The sequence below is a fragment of the Colius striatus genome, chromosome 7, assembly GCF_028858725.1.
Source record: "Colius striatus isolate bColStr4 chromosome 7, bColStr4.1.hap1, whole genome shotgun sequence".
NCBI classification, from domain to species: Eukaryota; Metazoa; Chordata; class Aves; order Coliiformes; family Coliidae; genus Colius; species Colius striatus.
Window position 1 is genome coordinate 16887327 of NC_084765.1, and position 17551 is coordinate 16904877.

At 42.7% G+C, this 17551-nt stretch overlaps 1 protein-coding gene across 3 annotated transcripts in view; it reads right to left on the minus strand.

The window, feature by feature from the left end:
• Positions 1-17551, minus strand: part of BRSK2 (BR serine/threonine kinase 2) — a 321793-nt gene that overhangs the window by 12005 nt on the left and 292237 nt on the right. For all 3 annotated transcript variants that reach the window (XM_061999607.1, XM_061999606.1, XM_061999605.1), the window contains exons 14-18: positions 16585-16792; positions 15428-15476; positions 11609-11732; positions 8640-8820; positions 7913-8002 (exon numbers count right to left, since the gene is read on the minus strand). In XM_061999607.1, coding sequence (XP_061855591.1) covers positions 7913-8002; positions 8640-8820; positions 11609-11732; positions 15428-15476; positions 16585-16792 — 652 coding nt within the window. The remainder of the gene's footprint in view (positions 1-7912; positions 8003-8639; positions 8821-11608; positions 11733-15427; positions 15477-16584; positions 16793-17551) is intronic.

Consider the following 17551-nt stretch of genomic DNA (forward strand, 5'->3'; position numbering starts at 1 on the left):
GCTGAGCTATGTACATCAAAACCCTAGAGAGAATGAGGAAATGCATTTCTGTGCTACTGAACATGGAATGTGAATCTCAAAAACATCTTTTAGATCTCAAAGGATAATGTCCAAGTTCTCAGCATAACTCTGCCTCTCTCATTCATGTGTAGTCTCTTGCTTTCAATGCCACTATTCTGGAAAGGGTGGCAGAATCTGGACCTAAGACACTACTGTCCACTTCGTAGCTGTCCACTTTGTATAGCTCTCATTGCCACAGCCTCTGAGTGCTACTTACTCAGGTGCAATAAGCAGAAGGAGCTCTACATGTCAGCTTTAAAGCAGCAAGGACCAGTCCAGCTGGACACTTCCCTTTGGAGCCTGTTGGCAAGCCAGACCTGCTTCTGTCAGCCAAGATTCCCTTGGATTTGGTATCTATATCATTGCATCTGTGAGTGCTGGGCAATGTGGAGCACTCACTGCTGAGCAAATGCTAAGTGTTAAAGCACTTGGGTCAGTCTCAGATCTCCTCTTGCCTGGCCTCCCAACAAACCCTTGAGTACTGAAGAAATAGGCTTTTTGGAAACATCCACATATATGCTGAATATCCCTGACTGCTAGGGATTACTCCCTGTCTGCTGAAAAGCACGCAGGAGAGAGGGAAGGAGACTTTCTCAGCATTCCTACCCTTAAATTCTAATTAATTTCAAAAAAGGGGAAAGAGGTACTGGATATGCTTGAATAAGTTGAATCCTGTGCTGCTTAGATCATCTAGGAAAGCATGGAGTAGAGAGGGCAGGTGCTCATCTCAGTGACAGTGGTCACAAAATCAAAGCAGCAGTTACATGCTCTCCATCCCCAAGGCTGGCAGAGGTCAATGGGAGATGATATCCATGGAAGGTCTCTCAGAAAGACAAGACTGTGAGAAAGAGGAAAAAGGGAGTGAAAGAGAAGGGAGGATCCAAGAGCTGGAATAAGGTATTATTGGTGTCAGAGAGTCCAGGAGCTTACCTGCCTTTGAAATTCTTTGGCTAGTCTGACTTAGCGAAGCTGGATTAAGCTCCTAAAATACGTTTCTCCCTGAAGATACCTAAAAGGTTTAAGAAGTGCGTACGGCTGCTGATTGAGCCAATGACCAGAAGTCAGTCATGTGTTTATATAATCTTTCTCTTTTTTTTTTAATAACCTGGAGAAGTTTGTTGCCTCATGCCTTTCAGTAGTTCCTGTCCAGCCACCTCTCAGTTAACTTGTAACCCAGTGTAATACAGACCTATAGTGGCAGAGCTCAGAGTATTCACCCAATCAAGAGCAGAATTTATGTTTTGAAAAAACATGTAAGAGCAAGGAAAGTCTCACAATATGACCAAAAGATCATTTCTGACTCCAACCTCCCACACACGGAGTTTTCCCCTCAAGTGTATCCAGACTGACTGGTCACACAATAACTAGTAGTCTGGAAACAAATAAGGTAGCATTTGGATAATATCAGGGTAGGTAAACATTGTGTCTGGTTTACTAGGAGTCTCCTGAAACTGGCATTTCTGTTTCCTTGTTAACTTTAACAAATGACAAATTATCATGTCTCCTTAAGTTAATACTTCAGAATACTGTTTCTTTTTTCCAAGTCCCCTACAGTCAGCATAGTTCTTTCTAGTATGTCATTTAAAGCTAACTGTGTAACAGGTCTACATATATTAATTGTGTGATCTACAGCAGGGAAAAAGGCTGCTGAAAGGCTGACATAGGCTTTCTGAGAGCATAATACCTTGGGCTCTGTACCCCATTTTGTCCTGAAAAAAATAGATTTACAGGTTATAGAACTGTTTTTGATGGATAGGAAAAAACACAAAGCCTTTTTTGAGATTTAAGTTCATGGAAAAATATTAAAGGAACACTAATAAACCCTCTAATTTGTCCTTCTTAAAACTTTCACACACAACTATAATTTGCATCCTCTCTATAACCATGGTCAGTCACAGGAACTGCCAAGGAATTTATTTTTATTCTTAATGTCTTTCCAAGACCCCATCAGGTTGGTTTTCCTGCTGGAAACAGCACAGTGAACAGTAGCTCATACTGCACTGCTTGAAGGACTAACAGAGTTAATATGCCTTCTCTGTTACAATAATTACTTCAATAATTCTTTAATTCCCATCATATTGTAACATCTGCTTTAGTAAATTTATGATAAAATATTTCATAATTTCAAAGTAGCATTTCCATTCTAGTTAGAAAGCCTTAGATTTTTGGCAGTCACCTTCTGCTAGTGGATAATAATCCATAACCCAGAGACTGTGGGATCCAGGTCTTAGGTTAGGTGACTAAATCCAAGGTCCAAAGGCCTTTATCTGTCTGAGAAGGGTTGATGGAGCATTTTTAATGTGTGCTGTTTAATTTTTTTATTAAAGCATACTGGCAGTGTCAGACCTCAGTCCTTCTGATTATAAAGCAATTCCTTACTTCATAGACCTTGCCAGCAGTCACTCACAATCGGATTTGACCAAGACTCTTTCATAAATGACACCTAGTTCATTTCATTAACAGATGGCAAATGCTTTGGTTAAAATAAGACCTTCCTTCAAAAGGCCAAACAAGCTCTGAATCCATTAAAAGTGCTAGTGTTCTGCTGATTTCTTCCCCGATTTTCTTTTTACTTTAATTTCTGTCTTTCTATCCCACATAAATTTCACAATTAAGCTGCCTCGTTTGTGATGCCTCTGATGTCTCTGAGACTGAGATGCATCCCAACCCAGGAAATCTCACCCAAATAGCTGCTCCTTTGAGATCTCCAAATGCAGGGCTAGATCCCAGAAAGCATTGAGAATCTCCTGACAGATGCTTACAGTTCCCTGTAAACATTTCCACTGAGGGAGATCATGTCTGGGGAGCCACCAGTTCCTCTGGTCCAAGACAATTCCTTGGTGTTTGGATGCTTATTTGAAATTCACTGTTCTCCTATAAAAACTCTGAGGAACTTGTGACTTTTTTCTACGTGCTTTACTTCAAGACTACCCAATTAATCTCAGTGAAGTCTGTTCAGTAGTAACACTAAAGCTGTTTAGCAAAAATACCAGTGGTCTGATAATCCTACCAGGCACTACACGGCACCTTTTGTAGGTGGGAACCATGCGAACAAGATGAAACAATTGTCCCAGACACTACACAAGCAGTAAGACATAAAGGATCACACAAGAATGCAAGAAGCAAGGTAAACCTGGGACCTGGATGAGCCCCAGGTAAAAGTGACTTGTATTTCACTTCTTAACTGGCACTTGCTTTGAGTCTGCAGATGGAAGTTTACCTTGTAAAGCACTTTATGTGCTCCTTACTCTCCTGTCTTGATGATAAAGTCCTTCACACATTTGGAAACCATAACTTTGACTAATTTGTTGTAGCACATCAGACAACCTACAGCTCTCATAAGCCATAAAGACAAACACTCAGATCTCACAGACCAATAGTCTAGCAAAGTTTTTTGAGTCACATGAATATGTTTTGCTTTCTGAGATGTACACCAGCACAGTAATAGAGCTTGAGTGCATGCACAGAAGAAACACACAGTGAGCAAGAATTTTCACTGTCCTGTTTTGAAAGACATTTCCAGCAGTAACACTGAGATGCTCTGAACTTTGAGATGCCAATAGCTAAAATCTGACATGAAGCTAATAAATATCATAAAGAAACTGAAAACCTATTACAAAGAAGCTATAAAGTTTATTTCAGCATTGTTGATTGCCCAGAACATGGGAAAATGGGAAGAAAAAAGAATATGCAGCACCCCACACTTAAAACCAAAGCCCAAAGAGGCAAGAAATAAAAATTGATACTCTATGAATGATCACAGATGGCTTTTGCATGTTCCAATCCACCAGCTGTTTCTATTACTGTTTTGTGCAAAGTCATTGGAGGAAAACAGATTATGATTTAATGGAAAGAGTATTGGGCTGAAAGAAAGGCACAAATCTGTGATATTTTCCTCCACAGACAGAGATCCTTTTATATCATGAAAGGGTGGGTGCTGCCCAGGGATTACCTAGGTAGAGAATCTATGTGGCTCCTGGATGGAGCCATGTGTGGATGAGAGACAAGGCTCTCAGACAGTAATACTCACTCTTGCCCCACAAGGGACTGTCCTCTCATGGCCTCACTGAGCTTAATGGATTTTGTGATACTGGTAACAAGAACACAAGAATAGCTACTCTGGTTCAGATCAAAGGCCAAAACCATCCAGTGCTCTATGTCCATCAGCAGCCACACATACACGTGCAGGAGTGTAATAGCAGGCCAAGTATACAGATTGCTTCCTCCAAACACTACCTCACTCCCTCACCACTTTCAGGTTGGAGATCTCCCGCACCTGTTGTGGTTTCTCTATTTAGCAGTCCTTATGAAACATTCTCTTCCAGGGAGTTAACCAGTCTCCCTATGAGTAAGAAGTACTCAGGAGATGAGCATTTGCAAGCCTCTTGCATTAAGAACCCACTTCAGCAAGGAGTTCCACTGGTCTTAAAGTGCAAGAAGACACACCTTCCAATATATATTTTTTGGTACATGATTTCCATTACTTTCATATGATGGCCTCTAGTTCTTTCATTGGGAAGAAAAAAAAAAAAAAGAATCAATGCCTATCTACTTGTTCTATGCCAATCAAAAGTCTGTTGACCTAGTACTATCTCAGCAGTTATAATGTCCTGAAACCTTAAGGTAGAAGGCTGATACATTGCACTAAATTTGGCCAACTGGACAGTGGATTTTATAAGTATTTTATTAGCTTTTGGGATAGATTTCATAGATTTCATTTCCTGACACACTTATTCAGGTAAGGGAGTGAAGCTATTTTCCTGCTTCAGAGTATGCCAGAAGAAATGAGCACAACCAGTCTTAGGGAGGGAAAATGGAAATGGATGGAGGGATATCCAGGGGGAAGGGAGATTATTAACGTGCTCAAATGTGACACAGAACACATCTGCCTAAATTAGGTATGTACCAGGCCCACATACACACACACACACACAGATGCATGGGCAACACAACATCTACAAACACTGTTGTGAGCTGGAGGGAATGAGAAAGAGGAAAGTGTGTTCTGAAACCCAGGCAAGCCGGCTTAGTGGGCTGGCATGCTGCGTAATAGATCAAAGAGGGGCAGGAAAGAGAGTGACTACCAAAGCCATATGCTTATCAGGCCTTGTTCTGCTTTTATACTGTGTTCATTGAATCTTCCCTTTTTGCAGGTCTCACTTTACATGCGTGCACCTTCCACAGATGGTTTGGATCCATCCTACCTACAATGGCATCTGAACTAAAAGGCAGGAAGAGAACTGCACAGAGGGTGTGTCTGTGCACAGTGAGGCAAGATAGTCTCCAGTGCTGGGCCAGTATTGCTAGTCAGAGCCAGCAGTATCCTCAGAGCCGTGGAAGAGGGAGTCAAAGCCAAGTGTGAGCTTGTTTGGTTGCAGCAGTGGACTACCTACAGACTGTCCTCAATCCGAGAACCTAAACAGGAGTCCAACCACTACAATTCCTGTGAGGTGTTCAGGGTTGGGGATATGGGAAGAGAAACAGAGAAGACTTTGCCTTGTTTCTAGTGAGAAATACTAAGTAATTCCATGACAATTTTTAGGAAGCTCTTGCACACTTCTTTCCAGCCACAGCCATCCAGATGAGCAAGGTGCTGAATGTCAGCTCCTGCTGTCCCTTTATCCCTTTATTTTCCTCAAGCTCTTGCTGGCTGGGTGTGTGAACCACAGGGCCTCCCTACCCTAATGCACTGACTGTCTCTTCTCAGTAGCAATTTTTTTTTTGTTCCCATTCTTTTCTAGGCCCTTCTCCTTGTATTCTGCTCCAATCTAAATCTTTCAGGTTAAATTACTTTGAATTCTCTCTTTCAAGAGACCTGCATATTCCTGATCAGGTCAGGTGATATGATACAGGGTAATCTGATACCCTGTCTCCTGTGAGCTGTCTTGAATAGATAACTCTCTGGCCTAGGGAATTCTTATGTTTAAGTTTCAAGAGACCACTGGTTTTGGCTTTTCTCCCTGTGGAGTTATCTGTTCCACTCTGGTGTTAAAGACCAGACTGGGTTTTTCCTGCTAGAATGACATGCTCTCATGTAGCTTTAGGCAGTAGAAAGAGATTCTGTGTCTATAGTATGATTTCTCTATTCCAGAACCAGAGCAAAACTGTAAGTCAGATACATTTCTCATAGCACTATTTGCCCTAAACATTTCCCTGAGCCTTAGTCAGATGAATAGGTTTTATTCCTGCTTAGTATGACTTTCTTAGAGAGATATCCTGCTTCACATGCAAGTATGCAACAGGCTCCAAGTCTTTACAGAGAGCCTCGGTAGCTAGCACATACTAGAGTGAAGAAGTTAAGAGAGATCACCATGTTATTTACTCTTTAAACATTTTTTTTTCCTCACAAGAACATAGGGGTACATCTCTTTTCCTAAGAAACAAGGAATGCCTGAACATTGTTCACGCAGCAGAGGTAAGAGGAACTAGACTCCGTAGAGGGATGGCAGAAAATTCTGGCTCCTTCCTTGAGTTTGATTTCATTTCAAAAGTTCAGACAGCAGAAACCTGAATCTACCATAGTTCCAGTATCCTCATCTTTCCTCTTTCCTAACAGAATAACCCTTGTGCCGGGTGGCCTTGCAATCCATTCTGCAGAAAGTCAGGCAGTGCTGGAGTGCAAAAGCAAATTGGAAACCAGTGCTGAACGGAGCATGTAGTCAGCATACATTCTTCTAGATGGAGTTATTCTATCTTCAGCTATTAAAGTCACACTGTTAGACCAGAAGGATGAAACTCATACGTGTGATGAGCCATGGACATCTGGGATTTAATTGCAGGATGTAACGCCAACTTAATTCCCCTACTTTTGTCTTGGCTTGTTCACACAAAGGTCAAGCATAGAATTTGACTCTTACATACACTATTTGCTTACTACGTTTTAATCATCATACAGCAGGAAAATACTTCCCACTCCTCCTGCCTTGTTGCCTTCCTCCTGCAGACTCTGTTCTCCGCCTTGCTCCTATTTTCCCCTCTATTTGTACATTCGTTCTGCTTCTCCCCATTTTTCCCTCCTTGAAGCACTCTGAGTAGCTAAGCTTCCTTCAGTTTTCAATTTTTGCCCTCTTCATTGTTCTGTCCTTTTAAAGGACAGAAAAGTTAACACTGATCTACTTTTTGTGTCTCTGTGTGACCACTAGTGTTCAGAGTGAACATCTGCTGCACAATGGTTGGATGAGGTGAGTTATTGTATTATCAATTCAGGCTGCCTGCAGATTCAGACTGATGTCATGGCACAGGATCACATATGTAAAGCTTTCTTCACAACCATGAGGAACAGTAATTTACTATAAAAATAGTTAAAACATAGCTTCTGCAGAACCTTAGCATATGATATGTGTTACCACAGTATCAGGCCAAGAATTTTATCACACTACTGGAAACTATTAGCCACCTTCTGATCATCTGAAAATGCTGCTGTTAATGGGTAAGTTAAAAGTAGCTCTCAAATTTGTTCTGGGACTCTCTGAAGTTGGAGGTTTCTAAAGCATGCCTGAAGAGTTTGAAAATCAGGAATCTTCTAGAGCATGTCCCTGTTCTGTGAGATTTTGGAGCTGGAGGAAATCTGGAAGATCTATTGATGATGCAGCTTTTGATGAAGAAGTGGGCAAATGGCTCTTTGGGCGGGAGGAGGGAAGAAGCTGTTCAACTGGGGAATGCACTAGGAGCACTGGAGTGGGAATGAGCAAGCGAGGAGTAGGGTAGGTGCGGGGAGATACTGCTCTGTCTGAACGGAGCTCGTTTCATGCTGTAATCAGAGGGATGGCCTCCCTCAGCCTCCTGGTAGTGAGAGGCAGTTCACCTTCCTGTCCCTGCTGAACCAAAGTGCTCAACAGTAGAAGCTACTTACCTGATAACTGCTGCACTGAAGGCTGGTCATGTGTGCTTAACAACTGTGCCTGAATGGTTTCTACTACCCTCTTAAAACGACGGCTTGGACCTGTGAGGAGAGAAGAGGCACAAATAACTGTGAGAGAGACAACTCAGGCTGGAGGAGAAGGATCACAAGCATCTTCCCATCAGTCTTGCCCCTAAGAGTGGACTGGCAGTGTACCTGTCCTTCAGCCGAACAGGCTGCGCCCACCTTAATAGTAACAATGTTGTGCTGGACTTAACAGGAGGAAGGATGGCTTCTGGGCTCCTCTGATAAAGACAGAAAAGGTGGGGATGTTTGTTTAGCTGTCTGAACCTCTGTGAGGAGCATGTGGCTACCCAGAAGACAAGGGTGATTGATTGCATGTTTCTGTCAGAGGGAAGAAACCAGTGGCCCTGCAGTGCCCAGCTGAGACACTGAGATCTTTCAGTGAGACAAGAAGATATCTCAAATTTGATGCAAAGAGCAGCCATTTTAGCACTAACCATGGTGGTGGAAACTTCACCTGTTTGGGGATCTCTCCCAGAACATCCCTCACTACCAGTACTATTTTTGTTCCTGATGTCCTCATTACCCCAGTATGAATTTTCCCTTTAGGTCGAGACAGTTACATTCTTTCCCCTGGCAGACCTCTCTTTGCAGGCCTCTGTACCAGCAAGGACGCAGACAGCTTGCACCCATTTTGCAGCTTTGCAATGATTACCTGATAAGAGTGTGAAAGTGACAGAATAGATCCCATTCTCCTTCTGAGCCTCTCCCCCTTCTGTGTATGTTATGTCCACCTGGAACTTCACTGGCTTCTGGAAGACAGCAGGACCTCCTGTGGATTTATATTCTGCACGGAAACTTGTCTGTGAGATGACACTGTGACTGAGGCTTGGAATCTGAAATAAGGAACAGAATTGCAGAATTTGATTTAGAACAATACACATTTATGGCTTGGGAAACATTTGCTGGATCTGCTTCTGGACTTGAATTTGTAATGTATTGAGCATTCTGTGAAATCACTGAGTGTAGGTTGCTCGGCACTGCAGAAGAATGCACTGCTCCTTACAGGACTGACCTAAATTTAATGGTTGAATGTTGGTGGAATACCCAGCATGTTTACAAAATCACACATTGCAGAAGAAATGCCTTTTGCTGAGAAAACTTTAGAGAAGCAGAAGAAAAGTCAGTGAGATATATGACTGGATAAAAAAAAAAACACCTGAGTAACCTAGTCAGATCTCACAATTGATCCTATTTTGAGCAGGAGATCTTCTGAAGTTCTTTCCAAACTCAATCATTTGGTGATCCTATGATATCAAATAGACATCAGAACATGGAGCCCATGCTCAGGCAAGTGCCCGGGATATCCACAAGGAAAGCGTGCCTGCAAAATAACTTACCCAAACCACAACTCCTATCAATATGTAAAAGAACTCTGAGAAGCTTTCTGCTGCCATTCAATATCTGTATTTTCAGACTCATGGTAGAATTTTTTAAAGTGCACAGTTTTCAAGCAATTACCATTCACAATTCCTCCCAAATTCACATGCTATTTATTACTTCATAAAGGACTATATTAAAAAACAAATAAATCAAATCACTTGGAAATTTGACTTCTGATTTAGGAGGAAAAATGAAGATGAGTTCTTTGAGAAGCTGACCTTAAGGACTTACTTAACAGGTTGTGACAATTTAAGTTTGAAGTTGAGTGTAAGAGTTGATTCATAGGATGTGTACATCAATCACTATGTCACACCTCAGCTCACAGATATAAGGTATGCACAGGACCACCAACAGACAGCAATGCAGACTACATCACAGTATAAACCTAGAAGCACAGCCAAATGCATGAAACTGATTTGGTAAGGTGGCTACTTCAGACCAGTTTGAGATGGTGTTGTGGTTTAGGCCCATCAGGGAACAAAAGACCACGATTAGCCTCAAGTACCAAAGACCTGAGAATTGCCAAAGGACAGGGAGAGCTTAATTGCCACTTAAGGTTCAGGACAAAACAGACCAGGCTACTCAGCTTGGGGAAGAAAACAGAAAATAATTTAATCCAACAACAACTAAAGCATAACCATAAAACCCCAAAACATAACCAACATAAAACAACACAGAGTGGTACAACCAGCCCTTTAAGACCATCTTCTCCCCACTCCTCCTCTCTTCCCGGGCTCAGAGCCCTGATCCTGGTGTCTTTATCTCCTCCGGCCATGAGCGGCTCAGGGGGGCAGGGAATGGGGGTTTCAGTCAGTCTATTCTCAATGGTTCCTGCCATTTGTCTCTCCTCAGGGCAGGTGGGCTCTGCACCCGTCCTCCCTGCGAGTCCGTGGGGTCCCTCACACACACACAGCCCTGCACGGGCTGCTCTGACACACATTTATCCCAAAGGCTGCAGCTCCTCTCTGCCTCTCGTGTGGGGCTGCTCTGGGGCCCGCAGGCTCCAGCACGGCCTGTGCCATGGCCGCCTCCCCACACAGTCCCTCGCCCGTCCGGGCTCACTCACACGGAGCTGCTGGTGGCTCTCAGCCCTGCCATGGCCCTGCATGGGTTGCAAGGGTATTCGCCAAGGCTTGCAGAGGGGTCTCTGGTCTGGTGCTCATCCTTCCTTGCTCCTTCACTGACTGTGGGGTTCCTGTGGTCGCCTCCATCTTGTATCACTCTTACACCTCCTGCCAGCACTTCAAATTCCCATCCTTAAATAGTGATGGCAGAGGCACCAGATTGGCCCAGCTGGGCAGGAGGTGGGTCTGAACCCAAGAGCCAGGGGAGAGTCCAAGAACTCTTTACCAGGCCTTCACTGCAACCCACTCCCCCTGTTACCAAGCAAAAGCGGCTCCTCGCTCTAAACCATGACAGGTAGGTACCAGTGCCTGATGTACACTATGACACCAGACTTGCTCCTTGTATCTCTGTGCATTTAAAAGGATTATGGCTGGGATTTTTTTTTTTTTGAAGAAATTCATTGCACCATCATAGAGGCTAAATTGGAATGCAGTATTTTGTGGAAAACAGTATCAGTTCAACAAACTGTAAAAAACTAAGTCTCCTAATTCTACTGAAAAAAAAAGAGTTTAACTATGTTGTCAGATACCTTGAATTAAAATATCTCTCAAATTTACTGTACTGATGTTTTCTTCATTAGTACTTCTAGATAATGTAAATAAGGAGTTTCTATAGGAAGAAATGACAACTTCCCTCTGTTTTCCCAGCCTGAAAATAAACCACATCAGAGGAAATTACCCTTATTTCTGCCATACAACACTGAAGAAGAGATTTAAAGTAACAAATGCAGATGTGAGACAGGATTTTTGTCTATCTGAAGTGGTGGAGGACAGAACCAGCCTGATGCCCAGATGGTGACTGTAAGGTTAGTTTGACAAAGTGGCAAATCCCTGCCTTGATACTGAGCCAGCAGTGTACTCTAAATGCAGTGATATTCTAGTCACTGGCAACCTGGAGACCCTGCCAAGAAATCTGATCTCTTTTACTACCTTAGAGAGTATTATCTACAGTTGAAAATTCAGGTAGAGTCCGGTGGAGGCCTGAATCAACAGGCCATGTAAAACAAATGCACAGAGAATGCATTTGAAGGAGCTGAGACCCTGCCCAGCAACATATGGCACACGGAGTCCTGGCACCAGTGAGCAATGACTCTAAGAGGCAGCTGGGGTGACTTACCGAGAGGAAAGCGTGGACAATATCAGCCTTAATGGAGCTTAGTGGTTTGTCCTTAATGACCACAAAAATCTGTTCTTCTTTCTCCAAGTTGATGAAGTTACCAAACCAGGATTTTTTGGCAAGCCTGATGTAATGAAAAAAAAGAGATGGTTTAGAATCTTGTGCAGTATTTCTTTGACAACATTCCAGATGTGATACTATTACTAATAATAAGTGGAAAGCAGTATCAGAGTACATCAGGAATAACATTTCACTTTGTGAAAACTGTTAAAATGACAGACCACACATTGTTAGTCTGGCAGCATGTGTCACCAACAACAAAAAATCAGGAGCAATGGCAATTCTTTTGACTGAGCCAATAAACCAACTGATACCACATATATAAAGTGCATGTAAGTTAGCAGACACATTTCTAGTTTGTGTCCAGGGATCTCTCAATTTCTCGTGACAATATGTGGGTGCTAGTATCACAGGGATTTAGGCTTCTTTCCCTACAATTTCAGCCCCTTTGGTATTTGAGGACTTGGAAATTTCCTGAAGACAACCCATTGGACTAATATTACAACACAGGATCGTGTTTTTTTAAAGAAGCTTCAGGTTTCACTGGACCTCCAATCTGTCAGTGGGGGAAATTCACTCTTACACAGAGGGCCAGGCCAAAGACTGTCTCATTCATTAGTCCCATTCAGAGTGTCTATCTAATGAGTGAACTCTCGCCATCCTACAAAAGAATGAGTTTTCAGTACTACGAGAGAAGGTATGAACATCTTATACAACACAGTTCAGGCTTTCCACTGACAGAAGTCTAGCTTTGCAGTTCCTTTCAGCACCAAATGATGGTTTTATCATCAAATGAAATTGCTCTGCTTTTTCACACTGATCGCATCAGCAAATGTTTGACTTTGCTTATTGCTTCACTATCTGAATGCACTTTGTTGTCATTGCCTTTTAAGTTAAAATAGGCTAAAGGAAAAATGCAAGGACATGAATGTTATTGGTGGGCTCTACCCAGAACTTGAAGGTAGAAACTCTGACAGTTGTGGTTTTAAGGGGAGAAAAGATGAGATACAGCTAAAGAACTGCTGGACCAACCTAAACCCAGAGAAAATTCCACTGAATTCAGTCATAGTCTAGTAGGGAAGAATTTAACATGAAAATGTCAGAAATTAAAAGACCTGCCAGCAAGATACTGTAGGTCTGTTTTCCTCCGCAGCATACTTTCTAATGTCAGGACAAGTCCAGTTTGCAATGTGGCAAGCAATAGGCTTTCACTTGTTTTGGCAGACATTCACCACTCAATGGAAGAAGACAAACTCTCTAGACAAGGAGAACCATCTGCAAAGAGGGTATCTGCACATGAGCCTTCCAGCAAAGCAATAAACATCTGGAGAGAGTTATTAGTGGATTCACTTTCAGTGGCAGACTCTGACCAAGGCAGACTGAGGAAGGGCAGGGACTAGGAGAGAGAGAAGTAAACTAGGAAACTAATTTGAAGTCTAGATCTTTGGGATAAAGAACAAATCTTGACCTCAGCAGTCTCCCGCAATTTCCACTCACTTCCCATTCCAGAGTGCTCCATGAATCACCAAACTGTCGTCTCACTGCCTACGTCATGAATGCAGCAGAGAGACTACAACTGGAAGACTGCTCAGCTGTGCAAATAAGCATTTGCTTCTACTTACTGCAGGCAATAAAAAACAAGAGTACAGAAAGATTCACTTGCAATTTGGTAAACCAGCGCCCCCCACTCAATTAATGTGGGCTGGAAAACCACCACTCCCTAAAATATTCAATGGCAGCTGTAACTAAACCTGTGATCCAGAGATTAGCATAGGGAGCAGTAAAGAGAAAGGACCTCTCATTTAAATGGGTCGTTAAAGAGCCAGGGTTAGAGTGTGAAAAGAAATTACATACTAATTAGCTCATGTGTCTCACACACCATAACAACTCTGCAAGCCCCTGGAGAGCTGGGGCAATAGCTCCCCACATGTACAGGGTCTATGCTCATTAGTAAATTAGCACCTGGTAATCCATCTCTATGCTACAATGTTTTTTCTTTTCCTACTTTTAGAGTGTCTGACTACACTGACTTCTGGAAAGCCTCCCTGTCCTCCCTATCTGTCCCTGAGCGCATGGATCTGAAACTTCCAGAGGTTTACCTGCATAAGTAACAACATGTCTATTCAAGCAAATGGAGCTTTGTGGGTTTAAAGCAGCTGGAACTATGCCTCTTTAAAAATCACATCTAACACCAGTTTTTTTTTAATGAATAACAGCCATTGCTGTACCACAGCAAGGATGCACATTTATTGCTCAACACACGAAGTCAACACAGCTCTTGGTAAGGATATCTTATTTCTTACAGAAAGGAAGAAAATACTAGAAAAAAAAAGAGATGTGGAAGTGGGCACTGAGCAACAAAACATCTATTGTTAAAACGTAATCCAGTTCATTATTTTTTATGACTTTTATTATGTTTACTGCAGTGTGCAGCCCAATTGAACTCATTAATTTGGCAATTATGCAGAAAAAGAAAAACAGGCCTTAGGCTTTGACTTGCATCCAAACTGCCTCAAATGACAGGCACTACTTCTCCGTACTAGCTTTTTAAGAGTGAGTGAGAAGCAGAAAAGGCAATATATTATCAGAAAAACTTCCACCAACATACATGTATGAAGAGAAGAGTAGAAATTTAATTCTGATATTTTTCTGCTTTAATGGCCTTAAAAACATTTGATATCAGAGTATCATCTATTTCTTTGATAAGGATGCATTTATTTTATGAAATTCTCTCATGGCTCTCTATTAGTAAATGCTCCAAAGGGTTGAAAACACAATTTATTCAATTTTTCTTCCTAGATTTCTTCTATTAACCTTTATGATTCCCTACTTCTCCCTTGCCTGAAGTCTTTATCCCTCTCCATTCTGCAGCATTATATATTGAGTGTCCATTTTATATCTGATAAATGCCAGGTCTGGGAAAGTTGTTAAGGCAATACCATTGTCAGCAGTTACAAAACTTTGGGCACAAAGTTTCCATCTATGACTCCTGAATATTTTACACAAGTATTTTGACAAAAGGCCAAATTGCCTTGGTTGGCAGGGTAAGTCTATGGGCACTGGGTGCACAAACACAAGCTGTGAAAATAAAAAGGAATAATTTGGCATCTGTTGCATTTATTAGGAAGTGTTTGGAGCAGCACTCTCTGGCTGGGACTTCCAAACCTGCCATGTAGTGACACACATTTGTGCAGTGAAATGGCTGAAATGTACACTGACTTTTAGGAAAGAGTCTGGGGAATATGAAACAGCTTCTGCATGTCCCATTGCTGCTGGATTAACACTGCATTTACTATCGCAAACAAATTTCCTCTGAATTATCTTAGCAGAGGCTTCGGCATGTTATCCTCAGGATACAAACTCTTCTGTACTAAGGGGATGACTTTTCACTGCCTAGTTAGGGCCACTATAAGCCATTCATTGTCCTCTCCATTCCTTGGGAGTGATTTGCTTGACAACCAAATGAAAGAAGAAAGAAGGAACACGTTACAAACCTAACAAATTCAGCAAGCCATAAGAAGATGAGATGGTTACTGGGAGACTGTTTCATCACCTCTTGACCCCACTGCCATTACTGAGGTATAGATTTTATCCAGGGTCCTTAGCAGGACTGCTTCATATCTGTATCCCACTCACAGAATAACAGATTACAACCAGATACTGATCTAGAACAGGAATATGTCACCCTATGACATTCAGGCAAGGAAATGACATTGTTTTGTTGTTGAAAAAAATGCAGTGTACTGGCAAATTACTTACTCTGGGGATGATTCTGGGGTTAAATTAGACATCTCCTCTGGTGTAGGTACTGCCAAGGCACACGTAGCCAAAGGGAGGGAAGGAGAAAAGAAATTGATAATTCAGTATACCTTCCACTGTATACCATTGAAACAATTCTGGTGTTACATCTTCTTGCATTTTCCCATTACTTCTGCAGACTAGTTCTGATATTCAAATACTGGTCATATGTCTCTAGATCATTGTATCTAATCAAGTCTTGCATTTCAAGCCTCATCCTACTCTTCCTTAAATCATTATGTTATTTTGCACTGGTTTCAATGGTTTCTGGTTCAAACCCAACTCTGTGCCACCCTAACTGCTTTACAATTGCTTCAAAGCCGAGTTGGCTGTTGCTCAGCCACAGCTGCAATTCTCTGCAGTTCTCTGATCATCTCAGAGACAATGTCCCTGACCATCACAGTGGAAAATCTAACTCTTACATGGCTACAATCCTCCTTTCCCATGGGATTACATCCCTGTACCCTGTAAAACCACTGGGTGTTGGGATAGCTGCTGCTGACATCTGAGGATAATGCATGTGACTTTGGGTGCCCTTTGCCTGAATGCAAAAAGCCACCTGGAGCTTGAAGAAGAAAATTTTGCAGATCTCAACACTCTAGAGACTCTGAAAACCAAAATAGGCCAGCAAATATGAAACCATTGATTATATTAAGGAGATTTTTGCACCAATTACCTATGGAGGTAACAAAGCACTAACCAAGATCAAACAAGCTGTGCTTCAGAAGGACAATTTCAGCTTACTGTCACTGGCTATCTTTTTTTCAGCAGAAGGCTCAGTCTGTGGCTATGGAGACACAGCATAGTACAGCCATAGGGGAAATGGCAGAGCTCTAGGTTCACTGACAAAACAAGTAGAGAAGTTGAAGATAAAATCTTCTTGTGTTCTAAGAACCACAACAGGGATAGTAAGAGCTGTTTGGCTAGAGTGTGACAAGGGCTCTGGGGAGGCTGTTGGAGCAGGTGCAGTGCTAGAGCCTGAGCTAGGGTTGGATGCTGTTACCATTCTCATTTTCAATACCAATATATGAAATTTGCAGAGTAACAGAGAGGTATCAACTTGCTGCTGAGTGTAAGCCCAAATCAGAACCACACTGTATGTCTGGGTGAGTACTCACCTTGCAATTTCCGGCGATGGAAGCGAGGAGACCCCAGGAAACTATTCTTGATTGAGTTGAGCCGTGTCCTCCATGGCATTCCTCCAATGCTGGGGCTGGATGGTGGTGTTGGGTTGGGTGTGCCTGCTGGGCTCTCCTTTGGCGTATGGACAGGTGTCCCCTTGGGGGTAGGGAGGGGACTTCCCCTTGGAGAGGGGTGAGGGGTGACCTGTATGATGGGGATAGATTTGGTGCTTGGGTCAGTACTAGAAGGGAGCAATCTAACAGGAGACATAGGGTTGGTCTGCACTTTAGGAACAGCCAGCTGTGGGTTAAAGCCGGCAACAGGTGAGCGGCCCTGAGCATTCTGCACAGGGGGGTTCTGGGAAGAGGGGGCGATGGCATTGCTGGTAGGGAGTGGGTTGGATTTAGTAGACTGGAGTGGTTTTTCGGCCAATTTGCTCTTGGATGGCAAAGTCTGCGTCTTTGGGTTGGGCTGAAGTGCTGGCTTTGGTTGGAGTACATGTCCAGGCCTGGAGGCGTTCCTACAAGCATCAGGGTCCAAGGAGACTTGGGGTCGGGGAGAGAAAGGGAGGTCGGAGGTCTGAGGGGGGATGAAGAACTTTCTGATAGGCTACGAGACAGACGCAGAGTGTCCATGCACATCAAAAACAGTGAAATACGCATAGAGCGGGCGAGCAGAGAAAGGAAAGGCAGAATAAAATCCATCCGAGTCACAAAGATGCACCATGTCACAAGGAGACACAACAGATGGAGGTGAAGGGGCAGTGAGGGGGAAGGGATTTTGCAAAGAAACGAAAACAAACAAACAAACAAAAAACAAAAAAAAGACATGCAGTTAGCTGGGAACACAGCATAATCAACAACAGCAGCAGCGGCAGCAGCAAGAACAACAGTGTCATAACAGGCTTCATCATATTAACCAACCACGTGTCAGCAAACAACAGAAAGAAAAGTAAAACAAGTA